This window comes from Delphinus delphis, chromosome 6 (genome assembly GCF_949987515.2).
Source record: "Delphinus delphis chromosome 6, mDelDel1.2, whole genome shotgun sequence".
NCBI lineage: Eukaryota > Metazoa > Chordata > Mammalia > Artiodactyla > Delphinidae > Delphinus > Delphinus delphis.
This window is the reverse complement of record NC_082688.1, coordinates 112,504,488-112,527,194: the sequence shown is the minus strand read 5'-3', so window position 1 is coordinate 112,527,194 and position 22,707 is coordinate 112,504,488. Positions and strand designations below refer to the sequence as shown.

The 22,707-nt window shown below is 41.5% G+C and overlaps 1 protein-coding gene across 3 annotated transcripts in view; it reads right to left on the bottom strand.

Annotated features, from left to right (window-relative positions):
* NEK1 (NIMA related kinase 1) overlaps positions 1-22,707 on the bottom strand; it is a 231,692-nt gene that overhangs the window by 137,680 nt on the left and 71,305 nt on the right. For all 3 annotated transcript variants that reach the window (XM_060015311.1, XM_060015312.1, XM_060015309.2), the window contains 6 exons: positions 20,221-20,281; positions 17,110-17,261; positions 5,026-5,085; positions 4,728-4,787; positions 4,587-4,634; positions 4,024-4,098 (listed from right to left, as the gene is read on the bottom strand). In XM_060015311.1, coding sequence (XP_059871294.1) covers positions 4,024-4,098; positions 4,587-4,634; positions 4,728-4,787; positions 5,026-5,085; positions 17,110-17,261; positions 20,221-20,281 — 456 coding nt within the window. The remainder of the gene's footprint in view (positions 1-4,023; positions 4,099-4,586; positions 4,635-4,727; positions 4,788-5,025; positions 5,086-17,109; positions 17,262-20,220; positions 20,282-22,707) is intronic.

Here is a 22,707-nt window from a genome sequence, read left to right as displayed (position 1 = left end):
CGGAAATAACAAAGGATGAAGGCAAAGGCATAGGACGCAGCCTCAGAACACACGCACCCAAGCGCATGGAAAACTCACAGAAAACAGAGATGTCAGGATGAGAGTTGAGTAAGTGTAGAATGTTACAGAGGTCAGGGGGCAAGAACTGCACTGCAAAGAGGAAATAGGAACCTCAGAGGCAGAGGCCAGCAGCACCAAAACAAAGACAAAGTGACATGACTCAAGCGGAGGGGCAGCACTCAAACGCAGATGAGAGCAGAAGCCAGAACACTGCCCGGAAAGGGAGAAGAGCTTCCAGGTGACGACATCCTGAGGAAGAAGTCTGGCTAAGGAAAATACGAGAACCAAATAAAAGGCATTTCAGTGTACCCAGTGAGGTAAAACTTGTGTTAACATCTTGACGCAAGAATTGTGTACAGTATTATAAGAAAGCCTGATTTTAAAAAAAGTCAGCTCAAGATAAAAATAGAAAACTGATTCAAGATGCTTGAATAGCAAGAGATGAAAGTTGCTAGAAATAGGGAAGATACTTCATTCGGCAGGAAACTCCATCAAGGTGATTTTCATATACATTTTCAAAATGTGCATCTCAGGGCAAGATTATCAGAACCACAATTCTGGTAAAAGGTGGTCATACCTCCTACGAGCCTGGTTCCTCGAGTTTAGTCTGGCGCTAATATCAACTTAAGGTTGAGTGTTCTAAGGTTTCTCTCTAGCAAAATCAAATGTATGTACATATCTCTGAAGATACCTATACTCAAAATAATGCTGAAAACACTGTACTAGAATACTGAAACAACAGGATCTTTTAAACATGACTTTATTCACCAATTATAAGCGCAGGTTGATGTTCTGACACATACAGACACTCTTGGAACCACTACCACAATCGAAACCACATCCATCACCCCAAAAGGTCCCTCATGTTCCTCTGCAGCCAACATCCCCTCCCTCCTTCTAGCAAACACTGATCTGCTCTCTGTCACAGAAATTGGATTTGCCTTTTCTTATCATTTCATACAAATGGATTCATACAACATGTACTCTTGTGCCTGGCTTCTTTCACTCAGTATGCTGTTGATTGACCCATGCTGTTGCATGTATTAATAGGCTATTCCTTTTCAATGCTGAGCAGCATTCCAATATATTGTCAAACAACAGATACACTCTTATATATAATGGTTATCTATATAATCAAACTATATATGTGGAACATTTCATAATTTTTCTAAAAACGCACTTTCATAAGAGATATATCAAAAATGGATAAAGCATTGAAAATCAACTACAATTTAAAAAAAGAAAAAAAAAACCTATCAGAAGAATCAAAAAGAAAAAATGGACAAAGCAAAAAGTCCCAGATTTTGCAGATACTAAGTAATCAAGGACAGAAGGTTATTTATACTGTGCATAATGTCTTGGTATTTAGAGGTATATAATAATAGAATATTAACTTTGAAATATTTCCCTTAATGTTTAGTTTTTGTTTTATCTTTATTTTGGGGAATCTCCTTAATTTGATTCACATTTTTACTGAGCTTCCAGGTCCTTATCAACTGTACAGAAATCAAACAGCTGAAGAAGTTAAATATTTCAAACCTCACAGGGAATAAGTACAGAAACTAACATAGACTTTGCTTTACGTCATGGAAAATAAATTGTTTTATTAACCCTCACAGAAAGCAGTATAGAAGTTTATGAAGCGAAGCAGAAACCTATTAAGCACATAGTATCTCACACTGTTGAGAAACTATAATCAAACATTGGTAAAACTGGACTTTAGGATTAAATATGGCTTTAGACATCATAGGGAAAAAAGGTGCTTCACTGCATAAAGAAGATATACGCAAAGGGAGAAGAAAAAATAATCAAATTCTCAACACCAATCATGGACTGATACAAAATGCTTGACAAGATCTGAGGGCCTGCACTTTGGTAAGATTTTACTTTCTAATCATATAAGATATGGGGTTAGTTATTTTAGAATGGGCCAAATTCTGTCTGAGTCATTCCTTATCACTTAGGAGGTTAAAAGTTCAATTTCATAGTAAATTGGATAGTACAGTACAAAAATAGTAAAGTACAATTTTAAAGATAAAACTGTATTACTAAAAACTGTATAAGTCTATATTAATACAGAACTAGAAAAAGTGACTCCTACTGGGTTATTGATATGTAATATGAAAAATGTGTCATCTCAAGACACTGAAATACAAACCAAGAAAGCCAGGGCAGAACATGTATATCTACATAAACAGATAAATTTTTATTCAAATCATATCTTTCAGGGAAAAAGAAACAAGTAAGAATGGTAATCATTTCAACTTAACAAATATCTACTGGGCACCTAAATACCAAGTTTACTGAGCAAGGTCAGGCGAATTCACAGTTTAAAGACCTTAAGTAACAGCTGATTGGATTATACAAATTAAAACTGATAGTACAGAGGAATAATAGTATGTATTCATTTTTTATTGCTGTGTCATAAAGTACTACAAACTCAGCAGCTTAAGACAGACCCATTTGTGGTCTCAGGAGTCTGGGCATGGTTAGCAGGGTCCTCTGCCGGGGGTCTCACCAGGCAGAAATCAAGGTGTCAGCCAGGGCTGCCACCCTCATCTGAGGCTCAGGATCCTCTTCCAAGCTCACTGGTTCCTGGCAGAATTCACTCCCTTGTGGCTGTCACGGCTAAGGTCACTACATTCTTGCTAGCTGTTGGTCAGAGACCACTATCAGCTCCCACAGGACACCTGTGCTTCCCTGCCATGTGAACACGTGCTTTTTCCCAGGCCAGCAGAAGCTGTCTCTCTGACCTTCTCCCTTCCAGGCTGCTATGAGGGAGGCTTATAAAATAGTGACGTGACCACAGGAGTGGCTACCCCATCAGCAGGGCCATACAACACAGCCTAACTAAGGGGCTGCTACACACCCTGTTCACAGGTTCCCCCATGCTCCAGTGGAGGGATAACATCAGGCCTGACCCCTGGAGTCAGGAATTTTGGGACCACCTTAGAATTCGGCATGTAAAGGTTGTTATGAGGGCGAAAGAAGAAACGCAAGATTCAGACTGGCAGAGCAAGGAAAGGAAAAGGAGCTTAACAGGTGAGTCCTTGCAGGCCAAGCTCAGGCACTGCTCTTGAAATTCCTTCCTCCTTCCTTCCTCCCTCCCTCCCTCCCTTCTTTTTCTCTTTCTTTTCTTTTTCTTTCTTTCCTTTCTTTCTTTCTTTCCTTCCTTCCTTTTCTCTTTTTCTTTCTTTTCTTTCCTTCCTTCCTTGTCTTCCTTCTCTTTCTTTCTTTCTTTCTCTTTCTTTCCCTCCCTTCCTCTCTCTCTTTCTTTCTTTCTTCTTTTAAATGAAGAAATTAAGGCTCAGGAAAGTTAAGTAACTTGCCCAAGGTTGTACAGTGTGGATCTGCCCAAAGGAAATGTCTAACTTAACCTACCTAGGTAAATGGCTGGTTAGGTCACTGGTTACCTAGGTAAATGGCTGGAGGTAGGAGTGAGAGTGAGGAGGGACGGAGGGTGCTTTCAGGTAAAGACTAATACAGGTGTCAGGACGTAGCTCCAGCAGGCCACACACAGTGGGGAAACTGCAGTACGGTCCTTAGCTCAGCATGACTAGAGCGCATGGCACGACCAGGATGAGTGCGGAGAGACTGTCAGGGCCCCGCTTAGTACGGGTCTTCTGAAAACGGAATCTTCAGGTCTGCGTGAAGCTAGAGGAGGACTTTAGGCAGAGTGGAGACAAACTGTATTTGATTTTAAAAAGATGCCTCAGGCAGGAATGGTGTACCACAGCCTTCACAGCAAACTTTTTATGCAACTTTAACAGTGTCACATATTAGTTATCAGTACAAATTACATACCAAATATGTGCAGGAAGACTAAGGAGTCATAATAGATGCTGAAGAACTCTAGTAAAAAGTAAGTGTATCCCCCCAAAAAGCCAATTGTATACCTTTTCAAGAGCAGGAGGAAACTGGAGAAAAAGCAGTAGTGTAAGTGCACTGGCACCAAAGGCCTACCTTCATTTCACCACTTCCACCAGCACTCAGCACGTTTCTCCATCCTTGTTCCCTGGCCCTATTTATTTTCTCCAACTTTTGGGGAAAAGAAACAAACAAAACACCATTTCAAATATTTAGTATAAAGTACATGAAATACATTTAGAAATAAAATGGAATCAGTTTATCCCTTTAAAAAAAAAAAGGGCGGGGGGGACTTCCCTGGTGGCGCAGTGGTTGGGAGTCCTCCTGCCGATGCAGGGGACGCGGGCTTGATCCCTGGTCTGGGAGGATCCCACGTGCCGCAGAGCGGCTGAGCCCATGTGCCACAGCAACTGATCCTGCGCTCTAGAGCCCGCGAGCCACAACTACTGAGCCCGCAGGCCTAGAGCCCGTGCTCCGCAGCAAGAGAGGCCACCACGATGAGAAGCAAGTGCACTGCAGCGAGCCGTGGCCCCCACTCACCGCAACTAGAGAGGACCGGCGTGCAGCAACGGGACCCAACGCAGCCAGGAAAAAAAAAAAAAAAAGGCGCATGTGTAGGAGGCAGTGCAGCACAACGGGGAAATGGACCATCCTCTTACCCTTTCCTTTTCTTGCCTTTTCATCTGTTCAGCCTTCATTAAACTAATCTGTAACAAGTTTTAAAGACAAACTTTTTAGAACTCTTGAAACTATTATCCTCTCCAACTTGGCAGGGAAAAAAGTAAGAGCGAAATAACTACCTGATCCTTTTGTTTCTTTTCTTTTTCATTCAATTCCAACCTTCTCTTCCTTACTGGTTCCTTAAATAAAAAAAGAACATTTTTTATCAATAATAAATATTACTTCTTCTAGTTTCATCAGTAAAGCTAGCATACCAATGGTAGACATATGCCCAGGGAGGTTAAAAAACAGAAATAAGTTAGTAGTATTTGTTTGAAAGAAATAAGGAGGAAAGGTTTGGAGGTTTTATAAGATTTGTTTTTTCTTTTATAATTATTTTTACAAAGCTTTAAAATAAGCAGACAGATGTCTTTATACCTCAAACAGTTTCCTCCTTTCTTCTCCAGGATTCACTTTCTTCACTGGACTTTGATGGGCCTGGACAAAAAGTAAAACTACAAATTAGATAATGATTTTGAAAAATTCAAATGTATGGAAATTTAAAACAGGAAAAAATGTAAAGCCAATACTGCCATAACTGTCTTTCAAAATATATTATCCCTGGGGCTTCCCTGGTGGTGCAGTGGTTAAGAATCTGCCTGCCAATGCAGGGGACGTGGGTTCGATCCCTGGTCCAGGAAGCTCCCACATGCCGCAGAGCAACTAAGTCTGTGCACCACAACTACTGAGCCTGTGCTCTAGAGCTGGCGAGCCACAACTACTGAGCCCGCGTGCTACAACTACTGAAGCTGACACGCCTAGAGTCTGTGCTCCGCAACAAGAGGAGCCACCGCAATGAGAAGCCTGCACACCGCAACAAAGAGTACCCCTGCTCGCAGTGATTAGAGAAAGCCCACGTGCAGCAATTAAAGCCCACACGCAGCAATGAAGACCCAATGCAGCCAAAAATAAATAAATAAATTTTTTTAATAAATAAAAATAAAGTCACCTATAAAAAAGTAGATAAAGGACACACACAGAGGTTAGCAAAAATAAAGGAAATAGCCAGTAACTACCACCCAAGTCAAGGCACAGAATACTGCCAACAAGCAGAAGCCCTCCACCAGAGAGGTAGCCACCATCCTGACTTTACTAATCACTATCTTGCTTGTCTTTATGGCTTTGCCAATTATGTATGCCTTCCTAAGCAATACAGTTAATTTTCTGTGTTCTGAGTTGTATATTAATGGAATTACACAATATATATTCCTTTGTATCTCACTTCTGTTGCTCAACAGTGTTTTCAGAATTGTCCATGTTATTATCTGTATCTGCATTTGTTTTCTTCATTAAGTAATACTCCATTGATGTTGATTCCTTTCTTGCATAGTTATCTCGCACTTTTCTCAGCAGGTCTAAAGTATTTGAGAATTGGGAGACTGGGATTGACATATATACACTAATATGTATGAAACAGATAACTAATAAGAACCTGCTGTATAAAAATAAATAAAAAATAAAATAAAGTATTTGAGGGAGTCTGTCACTATGTCTCTCCATTTCCTTTTCTGATTATTCATTTCTTCATGCTGAACTTCTATCAGGCCACTTTACTGAATTCATTAGTAATGTTCTGCTGCTTCACTAGGATTTTCTACATAGGGAATCATATCATGTGTAAATGTCTGTTTCCTCTTCTCTCCCGGTATTTATGTTTATTTCTTTCTCTTTTTAATTACATTAGCTAGGCTTCTGGAATAACATTAAATAATAGCAATCATTGCAAACATCCTTGTTTTGCTCCTAACTTTAATGTAAATGCTTCCAATTTTTCCGTATTATGTATAATGCCTGACATGGGTTTCTAGTATATATAACTGTGTCATGTTAAGAACTTTCCCCTCTATTTCTTGAATGAAAGAAATTTGGATTTTTAAAATTTATTTATTTATTTATTTTTGGCTGCATTGGGTCTTCGTTGCTGCGCGCGGGCTTTCTTTAGTTGCGGCGAGCGGGAGCTACTCTTTGTTGCGGTGCGCAGGCTTCTCCTTGAGGTGGCTTCTCCTCTTGTGAAGCACAGGCTCTAGGCACACGGGCTTCAGTAATTGTGGCATGTGGGCTCAGTAGTTGTCGTGCACGGGCTCTAGAGCGCAGGCTCAGTAGTTGTGGTGCATGGGTTTAGCTGCTCCGCAGCATGTGGGATCTTCCTGGACCAGGGCTGGAACCTGTGTCCCCTGCATTGAGAGGTGGATTCTTAACCACTGTGCCACCAGGGAGGCCACTGTATCATTTTTAAAAACCATTTTATTGAGGTACGATGGACATACAAAAAGTTGTACATGTTTAATGTATACAACCAAAGAAGTTTTTTTTTGTTTAAACTGTTAAATTCTACTCAACTTTCAGTATCTACTGAGATCATTTATGTATGATTTTCTCAACTTACTAATGAAGTGAAATTAACCAGTTTCCTACTGTTGAACCATCCTTGCATCCCAAAATGTATCCTATTTAATAATTCTTAAATCATTCTTTTGATAAATGGTTTGAGTTTTTGAAAAACTTCTTTTAGGATTTCTGCATGTGTGCTCATAAGTATAATTGACACATGGATTTCTTTCTTTTTTTATCTTGGGCTAGCTACTCAATTTTGTGAGCAATGTTAAGCCTACTGTATGATCAGTGTTTCAAACCGTTCAAAATACAATTCTATATACCAAAAAAGATTAAAAGTATTTACAGGAAACTCTAGTCATTTATCATGAACCAATTTTAAATTTTTCAGCTACCTTAGGAAAAAATGAATATAAAAAGACACACTGTACAAAATTATTTACCAATGTTGGGCTTCAACTCAAAGGAAAGCAAATGCTACTTTAAAAAAATTATTTCAGTGGTCATTTACATTATTAGTAAAATAATTCAGCATTTGATTATATCATTAAAGTGTCTCCACTAACAATTCCATTTCAATAGCAGCTGTATTTTGGCAAAAGTCAATGTTATGAAATTACTCTCATATACCACTTATTGCTTCTACTTCCTAAATTTTGTAAAATGACCATAATGGATAAGCACTAAAATTCTAAATGCGAATTCAGAATATTACAACATAAATATGACCCACAATCAATATGAAATTAATATAATTAATTCCAGAAATATATTACTGTTAAGATATTATATAGCTCACAACACATAAAAAAGAACTAGAAAGGCACCAAGAGTTTCCTTTCACTAAAAAAAAAAAATTCAAAAAGATATTTAAAGTTTCTGCTTACTTTAGAAAGCAACATGATACATAATTTAAACATAATTTCTTCCTTAGGAAATGCAACTAACTTATTTTAATGAATACATTATTTAATCTGAGCACAATAAAATGATAATATTTACAATATGTAACATCATCAAATGGGTTGATAAACTGTTAAAATGAGAATAATGATTCTCTTATACTGTGTTTTGGCATTTTAATTAAATGACCATTATAAACGAAATCCATTTTATTGACACAGTATGTTTTAAACTCAAAGCTACATCATCAATGTGATAAGTGGTATTAAGTCTCATACCAGGGACTTCCCTGGCAGTCCAGTGGTTAAGACTCGGCACTTCCACTGCAGGGGGCGTGGGATTGATCCCTGGTCGGGGAACTAACACCTCGCAAGCCGCGCGGTACAGCCCCCCCCCCAAAAAAAACAAAACCTCACACCATGACTAACTAAATGGCAAGTTTACTCCCTGACAAAATGACCCAAGCAGTAGGTTCCCGGAACCGTCCCATCTCCTCCTCACTGTATTATTAGATCCTAACTCCTAACCTAATGGTGGCTGGTTATTTCAATTCAACCTTCACTTAAGCTGAACCATGTATCTCACCACCTCGCCCCAGGAAAGACACTAGGGTTAATGAGATGACAATAGTACTGAAATATTTGAAGAACAGTAGCTTTCAAACTTTTTGTAAAAGCAACCCACTGTAAGAAATATATTTCAGGGCTTCCCTGGTGGCGCAGTGGTTGAGAGTCCGCCTGCCGATGCAGCGGACACAGGTTCGTGCCCTGGTCCGGGAAGATCCCACATGCCGCGGAGCGGCTGGGTCTGTGAGCCATGGCCGCTGAGCCTGCGCATCCGGAGCCTGTGCTCCGCAACAGGAGAGGCCACAACAGTGAGAAGCCCGCGTACCGCAAAAAAAAAAAAAAAAAAGAAATATATTTCACATCCAGGCCCAATTAAGATACACACACACACACACCTCCCAAGTTCCATAAAATACTTTTACTATGTGTAGCTGAGTCTGTTACTTTCCATTCTATTACTTAAAAAAAAAAAGTCCGTGTTCTTCACCCACTAAATGGTTTTGCTACCACTAATAGATAGCAACCCCCTCTTTTAAAATAGTCGAGAGTGTTCTGGGGGCACTATTACTGAAGTACAAGGAAAAACAGCTGTATATAACGTTTTTTTATGGCATTACAATCACAAAGTTAACATTTCAAAGTATGCTTTATATATATATAGAATTTAAACTAGTGGGGAATGCTACCCAGGAGCTTTGTAAAAATACATATTCCTTCCATACAAAGGAGTATTACTTGGCAATAAACAGCAATGAAGTACTGATACATGCTACAACATGGATACATGCTACAACCTTGAAAACACTATACTAAGCAAAAGAAGCCAGTCACAAAAGACCTGGTATTGTATGACTCCAGTTACATGAAATGTCCAGAACAAGCAAACCTATACAGAGACAAAAGTAGATTAGCAGTTGCCCAGGGCTAAGGGTTGGGGAAGAATGGGGAGGGAATGCTAATGAGAAAAGGATGTTGTGGGGAGGCAAGGAAAATGTTCTAAAGTCGATTGTGGGGATGGTTGCACAACTCTTGCAAATTCATTGGAAACCATTTAATTCCAAACTTCAAATGGATGAGTTGTACAGTATGTGAGTTATATCTTGATAAAGCTATTTTCAAAAAACATATATCCCCAAGAGTTGCTGAATTATAATTTCTGGACACAGAGCCCTGTGTTCTACATTTTAACAAGTTCCACAGGTGAACCCTTACGTAGCAGGTCTAGCACTGGTCTCCACATTTGTGAACCACGACACCCAACAACTTAAAAATATTAACATGAGTGATACAGCATCTCACGATACATGACCAGCTTTACACCAGATTACACAACTGTGCGCAACAAGAGAATGTTTAACTAAGACACCTACGTACCCTTGGGTAAGTCACATGAAAGCAAGAGTTATATTCATGTTTTGGTCCTCCAGATTGCAGCCTCACATATAAGATATACAAATATTTGTGAAATAAAAATGCCAAGCTGTTCCTCTGACATCACACAAGTATTTTTCAGAACACTATTTCTACACAGAAGAGAAAAATATGGTTACATAAAACATCCATATTAAACGAAAAGTGTGTTTTGTTTCTTTGCTCAAGTCAGAACCAAAATACTGAAACATACTCACGGAGCTCCCTCTGGTGGCTTCATAACCACTCCTCTGTTTTAACCGAAGCCTTTTAGAAAACAGCTATGATTATTAATAGGAACTGGAGCAAAGAAAGTTTTTATGACATGCAGATATTTTTAAGATATGCTGAGTAATAAAAACTTAATGTGTATTAGCTTAGTTTTCTGCAGTTAAAAAGAGCCAGACAGGACTTCCCTGGTGGTGCACTGGTTAAGAATCTGCCTGCCAATGCAGGGGATACGGGTTCAATCCCTGGTCTGGGCAGATCCCACATGCTGTGGAGCAACTAAGCCCGTGAGCCACAACTACTGAGCCTGCTCTCTACAGCCCACAAGCCACAACTTCTGAGCCCATGTACCACAACTACTGAGCCTGCGCTCTAGAGCCTGTGAGCCACAACTACTGAGCCCGTGCACCACAACTACTGAAGCCTGTGCGCCTAGAGCCCGTGCTCTGCAACAAGAGAAGCCACTGCAGTGAAAAGCCCACGCACCACAACGAAGAGTAGCCCCCGCTCACCGCAACTAGAGAAAGCCCGCACAGCAACTAAGACCCAGTGCAGCCAAAAATTATTTTTAAAAAAGAGACAGGCACTATCTAAGGGGTTATGGTTTTCCTTATAAACTTCTCCTTTTCAAGCTTGATAGAAAGTTAAATTTAAAATTCTAAGAGTCATTATGAATTTGAATCTAAAAGATGCTTTAGATTTTCTGGGGACAAAATAAGTCTTTTAAAAAAATATATGAGGGCTTCCCTGGTGGCGCAGTGATTGAGAGTCCGCCTGTCGATGCAGGGGACACGGGTTCGTGCCCCGGTCCGGGAAGATCCCACATGCCGCGGAGCGGCTGGGCCTGTGAGCCATGGCCTCTGAGCCTGCGCGTCCAGAGCCTGTGCTCCACAACGGGAGAGGCCACAACGGTAAGAGGCCTGCGTACCACAAAAAATAATAATAATAAAAATAAATAAAAAATATGAGTCATATAAAAACCAAAAAAAGCAACTTATTTTAAAAAATCACATTTAAAATAATTTAGACATTTAGTTTCTTTCCTTTAATTCTTTTCATTGTTAGGGTTTTTTTGCAGTACGCAGGCCTCTCACCGCTGTGGCCTCTCCCGCTGCGGAGCACAGGCTCCGGACGCGCAGGCCCAGCGGCCATGGCTCACGGGCCCAGCCACTCCGCGGCATGTGGGATCCTCCCGGACCGCGGTACGAACCCGCGTCCCCTGCATCGGCAGGTGGACTCTCAACCACTGCGCCACCAGGGAAGCCCTTCATTGTTAGGTTTGAAAAACTTCACGCATGTGTCGTTTCTTTCATTTTTTAGTTTTTATTTACCTGAAATTTTTTCTAATTTGTTTTCATCATGGTAAAACACATATAAAATTCACCATTTTAGAAAACAGTATGGAAGTTCCTTAAAAAACTAAAAATAAAGCTACCATATGATCCAGCAACCCCACTCCTGGGTATATATCCAGAAAAACCAAAAAATCTAATTTGAAAAGAAACATGCACCCCAATGTTCACTGCAGCAGTATTCACAATAGCCAAGACATGGAAACAACCCAAGGGCCCATCAACAGACGACTGGCTTAAGAAGATGTGGTACACATATACCATGGAATACTACTCAGCCATAAAAAAGAATGAAAGTTGCCATTTGCAGCAACATGGATGGACCTAGAGATTATTATGCTAAGTGAAATAAGTCAGACAAAGACAAATACTATACAATATCACTTATATGTGGAATCTAAAATATAATACAAATGAATGTATATGTAAAACAGAAATAGACTCACAGACACAGAAAACAAACTCATGGTTACCAAAAGGGAGAGGGACAAATTAGGAGTACGGGATTAACAAATAAAAACTACTATACATAAAACAGATAAGCACCACGGATTTACTGTATAGCATAGGAAATTAATACCCAATATCTTGTAATAACCTATAATGGAATATAATCTGCCCCCAACAATAAACTGAATCACTAGAATGCTGTACACCTGAAACTAACACAATATGATAGATCAACTATACTTCAACTAAAACAAATTTACCATTTTAACCATTTTTTAGTGTACAATTCTGTGGCATTAAGTACATTCACACTGTCGTGCAAAGAAATCTGTCGTGAAACGTTGTTTAAATAAGCTGCATGATTATTTCATGTGCTAATTATTACTTAGTTCTCATTGGTCTGGTCTAGAAAATCATGCCAAATGCCTAAAAGCTTTAAGGGCAACAACCTTGCCTGAACTCCAAAACTCTTATAACTATCACCTGAATCATGTACCTGTCACTAACTATTTGATGGGATGGTATCTGCTATTCAGGATATTATTAACTGGAATCTGAAAATACCACAGCATGCTGTTCTTGCATACTGAATAAATGCTAACTGAAAATGAGGGAAACATTAAGAACAGCAACATACTGTTTGATTCGACCAGCCATGTGAAAGAATAAACACTTGGCTACGATCCCGCCCAAGGGTGAGGACCACCTGCTACATCTTCAGCCCAGCCTCACCAAGCGCTCTGATCTCTCCACTTGGTCAGGTGAACACTTGGCCCAGAGATTAAGGCAAATGACCTTCTACAAGTCCACCCAAGTATGTATTTGGGTTACAAGAGAAAGTTAAAGGGATCGTATTAATTTTTAGTCTCTTCAGTACAGCTATCGATAATAATCTTAGCAGACTACTCGTCTTCCTAACTGAAGAAAATAGCTATTGAGTCTATTTTTTTCCTCCTGTGACCTTATGGAGTACAGACACATCCCAGTGTGCTCAGGAGTTGGTCATTATCATTTTTCCTCTCTTGGTTCTGTTTTTCTAATAGTTATCAATGTGCTAACAACGGTAACAAAATGGCCTCTGCACAGTTTTACTAACAACTTTTGGGTGTTATTCATTCTTTTAAAGAATTAACACTTGAGTCACTTGAAACTCTGTTAGTGCTCTCTAATCCACTCATCACTCACTTATCCAGTCAGTGTTTACTGGGGGCCCCACTGGTTCAGGCACCAGTGAACAACATCACCCCTCCTCTCACAGTTTCACACCTCCACGGAGGAGGCTGGAAACAAGCACATGCAGGAAAAACAGCGGAGGAAAAAGCAGACGGAGTTGCGGGGGTGGGCCAGAAGGCTGGATGGCAGTTCTATCCATAGAGTTGCGAGCACAGCCAGGAAGGAAGGAAGGAGGAAAACCATGCAAGAGAGAGAGAGTCCTCCAGGAGAAGAGAGGAGCAAGTGCAAGTGCTCTTCCGCAGATAAGTGCTCGGCATGTCCGAGGACAGCAAGGTTTCATGAACGCTGCTGGATGGAGACTAGCAAGGAGGGAGCAGAGATGAGACTCGCGGAGGTAACAAGGGTACCTTCTCGGAGCGGGAGGAAAGGCTGCTGGCACCTCTTGAGCAGGAAAGGGCGACAATTACCCTTCACCACCGGAGCAGCACTGAGGCTGCCGTGTGCGGACAGACGCAGGACGCCGGTCTGCGAGCAGTGAGGTCAGGCCGGGGAGGGCGAGGTGGCCTGGACCAGTGTTTGACAGAGTGGCGAGCAGCAGTCAGACTGCGAACAGGACAGGTTCTGCAGGCGGTGGACAGGATGTGACGGTGACGGGGCGTCAGCGGACTTCAGGAGCGTGAGGCAAGACAAGAACGATGAGCCTGGGGACGGCACGGGACCTGGCGTTCAGACTTACACAGCCTCACGCTGGGATGCCCATCAGACACCCGGTTAGAAATGCGAGGACAGCACAGCTCTGGAGTTCAGGAAAGGAGTCCAGGCTCGAGATGCAGATGTGTCGGTTTACAGGTGCTGTCAGAGCGCGAGGATGGTCCGGGGAGGAGGTGTCCCCGGCTGGCGTCCTGAAGCACTGGAGCGTCAGGGGTCAGCGACAGCAGGAGCTTGCTCCACGGCAAGAGGAGTAGGCAGGCAGGGAGGAGGACAGTCAGCAGAGTGTGGTATCTGGACTCACGTGAAGAGAACGTTAAAGGAAGAGCAGGTAATCAGTGAGTCCAAAACTGAGGCAGAGGAACAAGACACCTGACCCCTGGACATACCCAACTGGGCTCCCTGCGGTCCTCGCCAGGAGTCGCGTCCTAACAGCGGTGACAAAGCAAGAGGAAAGGGGAAGCAAGGAAGCGAAGACGTACAGACAAGGCTGGGGGAAGTTCTGCCATTAAAGGAGCACAGATGCAGGGAAAGGGCTGGATCCAGGGAGACATGGGAGGGAGGATTTTGTTAAGAAGACTGAAGATATAACATGTCTGTTTGCTAACAGGAGTGATTCGGAAGAGAGGAAAAATATGATACCGAAGAGAGGGTGAAGTCCTATAGTACGCAGAAATACTAACAACAGATGGTCCACAAACAGCTGGGTCGCCTCTGGATCAAAACACAAATAGATCAGCAAAGTAACAGGAAGAAAGGCAGGATATTTACAAACACGTAGGACTGATTGGCAAGAGGGCTGCTGAGTGTGGGCAATTTCCTTCCACTTGCTTCTGCTTTCTCAGTGAAATAGGAAGCAAGGCCATACCCTGAGGTGAAGAGCAAGGAGAAAGCAGGAGATAACCATCCTGCAAAGTGGGAAGGGAACTGGACTGTGGAAACATAACAGGGTGGTGGCGGCAGTGCTTGCCTGATGCTGGGGGTTTAAATTTAAAGCGAGACCAGTTAGAACAGCTGCCTGTTTTCCCCACCACATTCCACTGGGGCAAGACAGTCGAGGTTCTGGAAACTATTACAACGAGAGAACATGAAATTAAAGCCGGAGAAAGAAAATAAAAATGAAGAAGGGATGGACAATGAAAAAACTAGCTAAGATCCACGGATCCAACAGAACAAAGAAGTTTTGGTGGCACAGTCCTCAGGGAATGAGCTGAAAACACAGGAAGTGGTCAGAGAGTGGGGTACTTGTAACTGAGACTACGAAATAGATGCTATTATTGATGACAAATGTGATGGCATGACTACAAGGGAGAGTTCCAAGGTGAGGCAGGAGACACGATCACCGATGAAAGAGAACCATCAGGAAAACAAGGCCGTGCACTACTGCAAGGGTCATCTTCTCAGATACTGAAGTCAACAAGAATCATGACAGTGCAGGGAAGTGTCTAGGATGACCCTCACGGAGGCGCAGCAGCTGACACAAAGCCTGGCGGAGTGGCTTAGGGAGCAGGGGAGAGTCTGGCAATGACAAGCGAGGACCACGCCTCCATCGTCCCACCTCTAGGCCCAGCAGGACTGAGGGACCAGAGGGAAAACGGTCCCCAAGAGAGACGCATGACAGTGTGTTCAGGGCAAGCCAGGTTTTAGAGCAAAAGAGGTGAAGACACTCTTGACAAGGTTAGAACACAGGGGATTTTGCTGATGATGTGCTCTCCAAGGCTCTGTGGAAGGGTTCGGGGGTGGGATCGGGGGAGGGCCAGAGCCTTAGGGAGCTGAGAGGCTACGGAATGAGGGCACGCGGGGGCGCTGGGTGTCTTGTGGTGACTAAAGAAAAGAGGGCTAAAGGCTATGATGGAATTGCTCCACTTAGGCCTGAATAAACATGGTACCAAAAAACAGAAACACAAACGTGGTGTGCCAGCTGTCACAATGCCCCTCAGCTCGCAGTTCACCCTTCACCGTCCTGCTCGTGACCCTGGAGCTGGACAGGGCAAACCTCAGGCTTGCATCAGGATGTAAGCTTTGTCCGCAGACCATGTTGGAGAGAGGGACGCTGCACAAGGAAAGGGCTTCTCTTCCTCTTGTCCCTGTGGGTGCAGGACAGGCGGTGACACCACCCCTGCAGGCAGAGTACCCCCAGCAGCCTCTCTGCGAGTTTCAGCGGCAGCCTCGAGGCCAGCTGCCCGCCGCACCCGGTGCCCCAGCCGGGCAGCCCAGCCCAAAGGGCCCAGCAGTGCCCAGCAGGCTCCTCCATGGGCCTCTCAGCACGGTTCACCCTATGAAGGTTCCAGGAGTCTGATCAGCTCCACAATGGACAGTCTCGCATCTGCCAGCCTCGGCCCTGGCACCTCAGCGAACTCCACTACCCAGGGGTCACCTCCATCCACACCCAGCAGGCTCTGAGTCTCGGCTCTAAGGGCAGGCGGGGTGATACTCTGGCCTCTGTCTCTCCTATGGGCCCTGCCTCTGCACCAGGAGCAGTGCCTGCTTCCTGCGTCTGTCTGCTAGGCCTGTATTCTTTAGAGCTCTCTTTAGCCCTCAGAAGTCAATTACCTAAAAACAGATCGTAATTACTTACACCAAACTTGCCCCTATCAAATTATTATGTGTTCTGTCTCCTGACTGGATGCTGACCTACACAACTTATTTGAAGGCTGCTTTACAGGGATCATGCTGAACTACTTTATCATAGCTTCTACCCAAAGAGACGGACCACCCTTACTAGGAGGTCTGTCTTACAGCATTACACACACCTTTGTAACTACATGTGTGTGTACGTGTATGTATGCATGTGCATACGCAGTGCAAACCAACAGGTTCCATATACCAGAGAACACAGCTAGCGACGTGAAGAAAAGTATCAGATTCCTGCAACTAATACTCTGTGTCCTTAGACACAACCCCTAAATGCTACAGGCCTTAATTTTCATCTGAAATATGACAGACTATATGATCATATTCCTCCAGCTCTATGATTTTATTTATCTCATCGTGAATTCTTAAATTCAAAATTTCCCCAGATTTTTATGATGTTTATCACAGGTATTTACTTAGTTTAGGCACAAAGACAAATGGCTCTGCTTAGGTTATTCAAAAATGATTTCATTTATAATGTTACTTTCTTTTTACTGCACTAGCTACTTTACTTAACTAATGTTTCTTTATGACTTCTGTAAGTCTCCCAAGTTTTAGAAGACTGGTGAAGCAGAGAACAATGTTCTTTAGTAACTTAATAAAAACAATCCTATGAAAATCAAGATTAACTGAATTGAGCTACAATAAAATAAGGTCAAACTGAGCATGTTATTAATACACAGTTTGTAGCATGATCATCATACCTGTTTACGTTTTTGGAGTGGTTTCTTTTCATGTAATTTTTTATCTCCATATTTCTTATACGTTAAAGGGACTCCATATTTAGCAGCAGGCTTTGTAATTTTCTGAGCAGACACAACAGAAGCCAAGCTTTGTCCTGAACCTGGTCTTTTAGCTACATGAAAAAAAATAGAAAAAATTATTTTCAGAGTTCTTAATAGGAAACCCTAATTTCAAAATTCTTCAAGATGGCCTTGTTCATGTTCACAGTCACTGAGATCATTGAATCTGAGACTTTTCATTAAAAGTCTCACTCCCTCCTTACCACACGGCAATGCCTCCATTAGGGCTATTCCACACTAAAGCCACTCTTTGAAAGAAGCAAGAAGCTAACTTTTTGAAATTTCTCACATGTTGAAATTTCTCACACAGAACAAGCACGTCCCTAAAACTGACTGTGGATGATGACTGCACGTATCTGTGAATATACTAAAAAACACTGACCTGTTGACTTTAAATGGGCGAATTGAATGGTATGTGGATTATATCTCATTACAGCTGTTAAAAATAAACTTTAAAAAGAACATTCCGTGTCTTAGAAATTACTTTTGAAATCAGAATATAAACCTCAAGAGCAAAAAAAAAAAAAAAAAAAAAAAAAAAACCTCAAGAGCAACTGTTAAACATTAATTCCATCACTATGAGCACTTTAATATTTGCTTCATATATAGTCTACGTAATGCCTATACCTACAGACCCATTGAAGAACAGGTACTTAAAAGAATCTCTACAGCTAAGGGTCCCATGAAATGAGTATGTTTATGCACTGCTGGTAGGAATACAAACTGGTCAAACTTTCCACAGAGCAATCTATATCAAGAACAATGTTTATGGGAATCCCCTGGTGGTCCAGTGGTTAGGATTCCACGCTTTCACTGCCAAGGGCGCGGGTTTAATCCTTGGCTGGGGAACTAAGATCCCACAAGCCGCGCAGTGTGGCCAAAAGAAAAAAAAAAAAAGAACAACGTTTATGAAGTGATTTTAAAGAAATAATCAGAGAAACACAAAAATTTATACACAAGGATAAACCCTGCAGCATTACGTATTAAACTTTTATTGAAGCTCAGACAAGATTCAGTCTTAGAACAATGATAAATTCAAGAAAAATAGACTAAAGTAATGAAAAAGAAAGTCTACACCACATGGCCATCAAAGATACTAAAGGAGGTTAAAGAGTCTCCTCTGCTCGAAGCCTTCCTGGAGCCCCTTCCTCCATGACCCCCTCCCCCTACTCTGCCCCACTCCTCACTCAGCCTGCCCTCCATCCCAGGGGTGTACCATGTCCTAGAGCCACGTGATCAACCTCTGCCAACAAGCACGCTTCTTCTTTAAGAGGGTAATGGGGAAAAAAATTACCTGGGAGTTCATGAGGAAATACTACCATTAAACTCTGTTCTTCAAAGAATATTTAATTGTATGAGAAAATGATCAACATATAATACTGTGAATTAAAAGAAACGAACCTTTGTTTATATAACACAACCCCAATTTTCAATCATTATGCATCTCCTATCACAGAAAAAAATACACCAAATATAAGTCTGTGTTAACATTAGGGTAATTTCTATTTTCTTCTTTTTAATTTTTATAATGAACACATACTGTTCATATAATTTAGTAAACTCTTACAAAAATAAAAATAATATAAGCCATTTGATTGGCAGTTTAGAGATTCACAACTAATGTGTGAGATACAATGTGGTACAGTAAGTTTTTCCAAACACATACTCCAACTGTATCAGAACAGGAACTAGGAAATGTGAGAAAAAAAATTTCCCCTTTGAAAATTCAACTGTAAGTTCCAATCAGAAGACAGATATACAAAGTCACACCGCTGCAACCTGGCTACTTACATTAACATAACCAAAGAAATACTGTGTGTACCAGAAAAGGGGCAAGAGGCAGAAAAGCACAAACACTCCCCAGAGAAGAGGGAGGATTACTTGTCTGGCTGCCGAGGTGTCTCATCTCAGAGGCGAGGCTCCCAGTGGGAGGAAGCTTCCTGCCCACGGGGCGGGGGGGGGCCCACAAGGTAGTGCCTCGCCATTACACATCTCCTCCATCCAGCTCCTCACACCAGAGTAGAGCAGAGCTCCTGTGCTGTGCTTCCCAGGAGGCTCGCCCACTGGGAAGAAAGTGCTGACACAGGGATTCCTTCCTGCCTGTGTGACAAGGAGGCTTTTGAAGGTGTGACTCCTCGCCAGGAGGGACACACTGACCCTGCCCTGGGTCTGTCTCATGAACTTGGTTCCAAGTGGATCTGATCTCCCAGGACTGCCAGTCTCGGCCGGCGCAGAGGATGAGCCCCAGGGTGTTTAAGAAGAGCTAAACCCAGCTGGCCTCCCTGAGAACACAGTCACACCACATCCAGCTGATATGGACTCGCTTTTATGATACAGGATTTATTTTTATTAATGTGTTCATACTCAAAATGGAGAACATGCAAAGCATTATGTTTGAAAAACAACACAATCTTCAAATCTTAAATGACTTCCACTGATTTTAGAAACCCATTCTGAAATCATTCCATGCAGAAAAAATGTAATTTCCCTCTCACAGAGATACACTTACATACATAAACATAATCTAGAACCACACTCACAGCCCTACAAATATTCCACCGCTGCTGGCCATATTTAAAAGAAAATCTATCCTTACTAAGGTGCCTGACTTCACACTGATTTACATTTAAAGTATTCTAGAATACTAAATATTTCTCAAAGAAAATTATTTTACATAAATATTAAGTATTTCTCAAAGAAAATTATTTTACATAAAGATTTGCAGTTAACTAGGGCATTTAATAACATTTTGTAACAATGTTCTCAGAATATGAGCTGAACATTTGAATATGACAGATTTCAAAATAGAATTCATTTAAATAAGGCAGATAATAAGGGAAATTTTGTTATGAATTCATCAGAAAGTGTTGTATATTGCCATATAACATAAAAAATTTAAAGATGCATCTCCTCTGGATTACCCCAACTTACCACATCTACAAATATCTCTAGCATAATTAGTATACTGATTATGGCAAACAGGGGAAAGGATTCATATTAAATTTCATTTACCTGGTATAGGCTGTGCTCCAAACCTGGAAAATGTTTTTAGACAAAATTCTTCTGCAATAAGCTTAAATTGAAAGATGGGGGAAATCGTTAGAAAAAATGTTAAATTACCAACTTTAAAAAAAAACCTAGCCATTAATCAGAACACATTTTTTCCCTTTTTCAGTCACAATTATGCTGCCAAATAAACTGTACTAAAATCCAAGTTACCCATTCAACAAATTCCTCGCACGCTACCTTCTCCCCAGTCTTACCAATATCTTTTTATTATTTCTCTGGACAAGCTCTCTTCTCGAATTAACAAAACGCACCCCCCAGGCCCCTGCACATTGCCTTGCCTGTTCTGCGTTTCGGCGATTTAACAACACTGCCCTCCATCTGGAATAACCTCTGTATCGAGGTGCATCCGTCTCCCTCATCTACTTCAAAACTGCTGAAGAATCACTTCATTATCCCTCCCCTGGATTAACCTCTCGGTTATTTCAACTTTACTCTGAATATTCTCAGCATCTCCAATGGGTTTTCGATCTTATCAATATATAATTGTAAACATATTACTGGATAAATATTTGAATATTCTTTTTTTTTTACACCTTTATTGGAGTATAATTGCTTTACAATCGTGTGTTAGTTTCTGCTTTAGAACAAAGTGAATCAGTTATACATATACATATGTTCCCATATCTCTTCCCTCTTGCGTCTCCCTCCCTCGCACCCTCCCTATCCCACCCGTCTAGGTGGTCACAAAGCACTGAGCTGATCTCCCTGTGCTATGCGGCTGCTTCCCACTAGCTATCTATTTTACGTTTGGTAGTGTATATATGTCCATGCCACTCTCTCACTTTGTCACAGCTTACCCTTCCCCCTCCCCTATTTGAATATTCTTACATAACTTAGAAGTTATCTCCTTTTACTATTACTACAACACTCCACTACTTATTTTGAGAAGCAGAAGTCATTAGTATTTCCTGCAAGTAACTTTCTCTCCCTACTCACTATATTTTTTCCCTCTTTAAAGGTAAAACTATGTTAGCAACAATATAATTGCTAAGTCGATTTAGGCCTGCTTTTTTTCTTACTGGACAAAGAAGGGAAAGGCAAGAGAATTTTCTCTTTCTTCGAGAGAACAGAGGGGTGGTGAAGGGAAGATTGCCCACAGTGGAAGGGATCAGAAACTCCAACAGGCAAAAAGCCAGAAGCTAAGATGGTCGCCTTTCCCATCAGGGATCCCTATAGGAGCAGTTCTCAAAGCCTCATAATAACAGTGAATCAGCATTACCATGAACTTATAAAATATGCCAATTCTCAGGCTCCATCTCAGATTTACTGAAATAGAAATAGAGGTGGGATTCAGCAGTGTCCTCCAGGTAATTTTTATGTATGCTAAAGTTTGAGAACCACTGCATGAAAAGTCTGCTTCACAGGCAACTGAGAGCCAACTGTGTGAGTGTGCTTTCTCTTCTGAACATGTGCACTTTTTTTTCCTTTCTTTTTCATGGAAGACATACTTTATGATCTCCACCTTGCCCTAAATCTGAGTGTGAGTCTGTCTTTTCCCCTGTGTGAATGCACATGTGAACTGAGAGACTGGACATGTGGAATCCAAGAAGATTCTGGAATTCCTATGTTGTGGCGTCCAATATAGTTGCCACTACCAACATGTAGCTATTTGGATTAAAATTTAAAATAAATAAAATTTAAAGTTCAGCTCTTCAGCCACACTAGCCACATTTTAAGCTGGTGGCTATGAGGTTGCACATGCAGATATAAAACATCTTCAGCCTCACAGAAAGCACTACAGGACAGCACCTACATTCCTAATGGACCAGAGCTTGTCCACGATCTATCAAGCCACATCCAAGAAGACATCTCCAGGATGTGCTGGACTGAGAACTATGCCCCACAGATCCTGGCTGACGGCACTGAGAGAATTCAGGGACTAGAAATTTAAAGACAGTACAGAATATTATAGTGATAATAATAGTTCATATGCTACAGTAAAAGTTCATATTGTTTCAAAGTTAAAGCCTTAAAAAAAGTATCATAAACTTTGTCGTTAAAGTACTGAACAAGTGATATATAGCAGAAAAATCATAAGAACGAAAGTTTTTCGTGAAGAGTGAAATCTAAGTGGTGCATAAACAGCAACGGGGTACTATGTATTTAGTAAGCATGTGTGTCAAACACTCTGTTAACGGCCATAATCTGCCCTTTTGTCTTTAGATGTTACAGGCTTTGTGTATATCAGGCTTGAATATTTCTTTTGTAGCTGGCTAACTGAATTTCAGTGCTTCAGCCTTGGGACTGCACGTCCTAACTGCTGGTATGCGGGGGAAAGAAACAGCGAGATTAAATGCTGCCATTCTTTCTTCTCCAGTAGTTGCCAAAAAACAATAGTACGCTGCACCATAAATCTGTCCTTGAAAATGTTATTTATAACAAAGGAGTCTTGTAAGACACCCACACTTCAGAGATTGTAGCTATGTCCTA